The 5,185-nt window shown below is 38.0% G+C and overlaps 1 protein-coding gene across 1 annotated transcript; it reads right to left on the reverse strand.

Annotated features, from left to right (window-relative positions):
- Positions 1-638: 638 nt before the first annotated feature.
- On the reverse strand, positions 639-4,122 carry LOC137075633 (inactive all-trans-retinol 13,14-reductase-like). Its single transcript, XM_067444449.1, has 11 exons — positions 3,948-4,122; positions 3,671-3,853; positions 3,331-3,572; positions 3,062-3,257; positions 2,774-2,971; positions 2,345-2,467; positions 2,103-2,241; positions 1,900-2,009; positions 1,624-1,790; positions 1,366-1,522; positions 639-1,117 (listed from the first exon to the last, which is right to left on the reverse strand). The coding sequence occupies exons 1-11, from the start codon at positions 4,105-4,107 to the stop codon at positions 972-974; spliced, it is 1,821 nt and encodes a 606-aa protein (XP_067300550.1). The 5' UTR covers positions 4,108-4,122; the 3' UTR covers positions 639-971.
- Between the last annotated feature and the right edge of the window lie 1,063 nt (positions 4,123-5,185).

The raw sequence follows: 5,185 nt of genomic DNA on the forward strand, positions 1-5,185 counted from the left end.
TTTGGTGCACATGCGAGAACTCTATCAGGGAAATGTTTGTCAAACAAATCTCGCTCCATCCTTTAGATTTGAGAAGCATCGTCAAGGGACATTTGAAGGCTGGTCAAGTTGTTTGTGGCGGGACAGCTTACAGCATAACATTATGTAAATGACGTTTCTGTCACACAATAAGATTTGCAACAAAAACAACTTTTAAAGGCGGTTCAGAGTCGATTCATTCTTTCGGAAGAAAACTTGATTTGCACTTTCAACTTTACAACTTTGCAGAAAGTTTACAATTTATAAAAAACTATATTACACACTGTAATATTCGCCTTTCCATTGCACATAACAAATGACAGCTGTTGGACCTTTTGCATATATAGACAAAGACTCACTTCTAAGACTCATGTAGAGCAGTTTTAGTATTAGATGGTAGGCCCACAGTCCATTTATTTATTATATTGCTAATGGCAAACACTGGCTGTCTGGTCATTTGTATATTTTTAAAAGGAGAAAGCAACAGACCAAATATTAAAATATTTTACAACACATTTTGAATGGCATCATTAGCATGTTTATTAAAATATTGCTATAGCAAAGATAACTGCAACATAATGTGCAGCACAACAGACAAATGTACATCAAAATGGTACTAATCTAGAACATTATATGCCTGGAGAACAGGTAAATACATCACTGCAAACATTCATTAAATACAAATGTAAAACTGAGTTATTCAAAGTCAAGCTTTGTAGGCTATTGACATTTACCTTGATTTTGTAGCATTTTGATCCTTAATTAAAGCAAGCAATTTATGTCACTAAATATATGAGTTTTAGAAAACGACACTGAAAAGGCCTCACAGTTTGATCTTCTGTTTTTACATATTAAAAACATACTAAAATGGAAATGAAACTTTGAAATAAAAATGAAAATTCAAAATTGATACATTCATCTGAGTAGCTACTCACTGTTATTCTACAGTTTTCTCACTCTAGTTTCTTGTATGCCTTCTTCTTCAGTTTCTTTTGGAGGAGCAGAAGGTCAATGTACAGACAGTGATCCACAACACTTGAAGCACAGAGAAGACCACCATGTAAAGCACCGGAGTAACCAGCAGAGAAGACATCTTGCCCTGAGATTAAACACAAGAAAAGACATGTATGAGTACATTACACAAAATATGGTACTGTCTAAATCCTTTGATACACTATCAAATATGCAATGTTATTTTAAGGCTCTCTGAATAATTCTAACTGGTCAATTACGGCATTAAGAAGTCCAATATATTTTTGAATAATGAAAGCTGATCCAAGAAAAATGACTTCCTTCATAGCTGTGTCCATTTAACACACTTCTTAAAACTTAAACTTTGAATATTACCTGACAGGTAGAGGTTCTTGACGGGAGTGTTACACCTGATCTTGGCAATGTTCAGAGGCTGGAAGCGCTCCAAACTGTGTTCTGCAGACAGCATGGACCCATGTGTGGCCTCAAGCCCATGCATGTTGATGGGACTGACTGCATGCAACAACACCAACTACAGAAGGAAAATAAACACAGATCACTTATCACAGCTTTTAGCTTTTTTTAGAGTTTGGTTATCAAGCAGCACTCAAATGTGACACAAGACAAATGTACCTTCTCTTTTAGCTTGGGAAAGTGGACACAAGCCCAATCAAAGAGATGATTAGCAAATCTCATCGTGTAGCTTTCATATTCTTGTCCTCTTTCAGTCTCATTGACATTGTTCCACTGGCCAAACCACTTTGGATTGACCATAGTATGGATCACCATGCGCGACTGCCCTAAAAAGCAAATAGATATTGACAAAAAAAAAGATTTTATGGTTCTGATTGTAAAAAAATAAAAAATAAATCTGAAGAAGAGAGTATGTAAAAAGGACATATGGAAGACCTGGAAAACGGGTACATGAGGTGGGATCCTTTGCAGAGGGGAAGGATACATACATCATGGGGATGTTATCAGGAGCATCTTCCTTGTCTGAATCAAAGTATTCTTCCATCCTAATCATGTACACATATTATGGTTTATTCTCCTCCTGTAAACACACATACTTTAACAGCATTGAAGACTGACAGGTGGACTTATACACTTACATTTGATCCATATTGTTGCTCTTATAGAGTCGCGTGTTGGTTGAGGAGATGCCCAGTTCTTCCTTAGTGGCATTAAAGCCTGCAAACACCTGGAAAAAGCCTTTGCCTGGTTTCATTATATGAAGAAAGTCCTGGATCTCTGAAAGGAGCAGGAGATACATGTGTTACCCAGACCATCACATGACAATTTCATGTGCTGTATGGTTCATAACTCTCTTTGAAGTTGCAGATCATTCACTTACCTGGATTTGATTGGATCCTTGGAGGCAGAAGCTTCTTGAAAGTGGTGAACATACCAACATTTGAAATGATCACAGGAGCCCGAACTTCAATAACTTCTTCACCCTCTGTCTTCAAAGCCACTCCTGGTCAGACAAAAAAAAAGTCAAAATAGAAGAAATTTTAAGAATGCAACATAAGAGACAGAACCTGGTTTATTAAAATGTACTAAAATGTTAATTCACACCCACAGGCCTCAAGCAATAAAATCATCCCAGGTGGCTAAAGTACCAAATAAGTTAGATCCACTAGTACCAATCACCCAATCACTTGGGTAATTGTTTCATCTATCTGCTTGTATTGAAGCCAACTATGTAATGGAGAACCCATATTGAATTCCAATGTGGCTTTTGAAGGTCTATTGTTGTTTAACAATCAGACCAGAAACTCACCAATTGCCATTTGTTTTCCATCAACTAGAATGCTAGACACAGGAGCATTGACCAGGACTTTTCCTCCATGCTTTTCCAAAACCTGAATCATGTGGTACGGGATCTCACTAGCACCACCTTCAGGATAATACACACCACGCTTGGAGTGGTGCAGGAAAAGGGCGTCGATCATGCAGCTGGCTTGTTTTGGTGGGACACCTTCAGAAGAAAAACAGTGATTCTAGTTAAAACTTTTCAAAGAATGCAAAATAAGTTTAAAATAACAAAATAGACATTCTATTCTCTTACCATAAAATATTTGAGAAAACACAGTGAGGAGGTCACAGTTGCTGGTAAAAGACTTGACTATGTCTGTTGTACTGGTGCGGGAGTATCTGAAAATTGGGGAGATCAAGTCAGCGATTCCACTCCACAATATGAAGCGAGCAAACCACAGTGGGACCATCTTCAGCATACAGAGCAGATGGATCTTCTGGGAACAGATCTAGAAGGCAAAGACAATGTGAGAAAACCATAATGCCTGATAAATAAAACTCCAGAGCCATCAAACTAAATACCTTCATTATTTTGAAGAGCTCCTCTACAGCTTTAGAGTCATTGGGAAACTGTGTCTTAAGATGAGCCTCCATCTGCTTCTTGCCACTGTAAATGGTGTATTTTTTACATTGAGCTCCTTTACCAATAACAACCGTGTCCACATGGGAAGCCTGCTCAGCAAAATGCACCTGACCGTCAGTGAGCAGATCCAATGCAACTTTCAGCAAGCTGTTCTCATGAAGTTGTCCAACATAATGGAAGCCTAGATGACAACAGTACATCATGCAATTATTAAAATGCATTCAGCACTTCATCAAGCAATCATTCATACATCTCCATGAACATCGTTGAGGATCTTACCACAGTCAAACTCATAGTCTTTCACATTGAAGGTCTTACACAGGCCTCCTGCCTTCTTGTCTTGCTCCAACACCAGGACTTTCTTTCCTAGTTTGGCTAAAGTTACTGCTGCAGTTAAACCACCAATACCGCTGCCAATCACAATGACATCCAAGTTTTGGGGCACTTCAAATTCATCAAATTCTGTAGGTTATGAAATAGAGAATTAGTCAGTTGTACACATAGTTGTGATCAAGTTGTTTTACCATTCAATCCCTCTAAACTAAAGCTTACTTACCTTTTTGAAGTACTCTGTTCTTTTTCTTTTCATCTATAGCTAATGAACTTTGAGGACTGATGGGCGTCTTGCACAGTCCACTTCTCCTGCCAAAAATGTACCAGTATGTGCCACGAGCCCAGTCCAGGAACCATTCAGAGAAGAGCAGAAACCACTTCATTTTTAGTAGCTAGAAGAAGATGGGCAGTTGAAGAATGGTCTAAAAGATTTTCCCTTTGTAAGATGATAGAAGCTCAAGCAGTGTCTAGTGCTGATAGTTGAGTGCAGACCCTATTTATTCATCTCAATTGTGGGTGGAGAGAATAAACATGTTTGATCATCACTGGTGTACCTTGACTCAGTCAGATTCACAACGTCAATGAATGCAGATTTATTTTATCTTTTAGGTAAATACATCACCTTGAGTGTTTGTGTTGATTTGAAGAAATGTTAAACTCATCAGCTCCGAGTACGCTGGAGACAGATCTCAAAACAACAAACATCACCCCATGAACTTTCTCAATATCACTTCATCTGTACTTTGTTCAATTATTGTGAATCAAGTGAGCTGTAAGTGATAAATACGCTTATATAAAGACTGCATTCATGATACTTATGTCTTGCAGAATCAGGCCTGTCTGGGAAATCAAATCAATGTTGCTGAGGACAATGGCCAAAATGCTGTTCCATATCCTGGCATTTTACAAATATGAAACCAAATGAAAGGTTTGCCATGGGACTCACTGGACTGGTTATCCAAGCTCTGGGTTAAATCGCTAGTTCACCCAAAAGTGAAAATAATCAGATGATTTACTCACCCTCAAGTTATCCTAGGTGTATATGACTTTCTTCTTTCAGATGAATAGGATCAGAGTTATATTAAAACAAAAGAGAGACACTCGTTTTGATGTGAAAAACAAACTTTTTTTGTTTCCAAAAATTGTGCACAATCTTTACCTTTTCTACTCTTGATTTCCTACAATTTTATATTTGAGTTTTAGTATCAGAAGCTTTATAACCAAGAGGGCCTTGCAGTAATTGCAGAGGTGAACTTCATGTAATAGCATTACTTTGATTGTTCCCCCTTTCATTGCAGTGCCTCACGACAGGTACCTTAAAACACTCTGATGATCTTCCAACTAAACCACTCACCATTTTAAAAAGGTGAATAGATTTGAAAACGTCTCGGTTACGTATGTAACCCTCGTTCCCTGCAAACTGACGAAATGGGGGTTTCGCTTAGAAAGCCAGCTGTCTTT

This window comes from Pseudorasbora parva, chromosome 5 (genome assembly GCF_024679245.1).
Source record: "Pseudorasbora parva isolate DD20220531a chromosome 5, ASM2467924v1, whole genome shotgun sequence".
Lineage (NCBI taxonomy): Eukaryota > Metazoa > Chordata > Actinopteri > Cypriniformes > Gobionidae > Pseudorasbora > Pseudorasbora parva.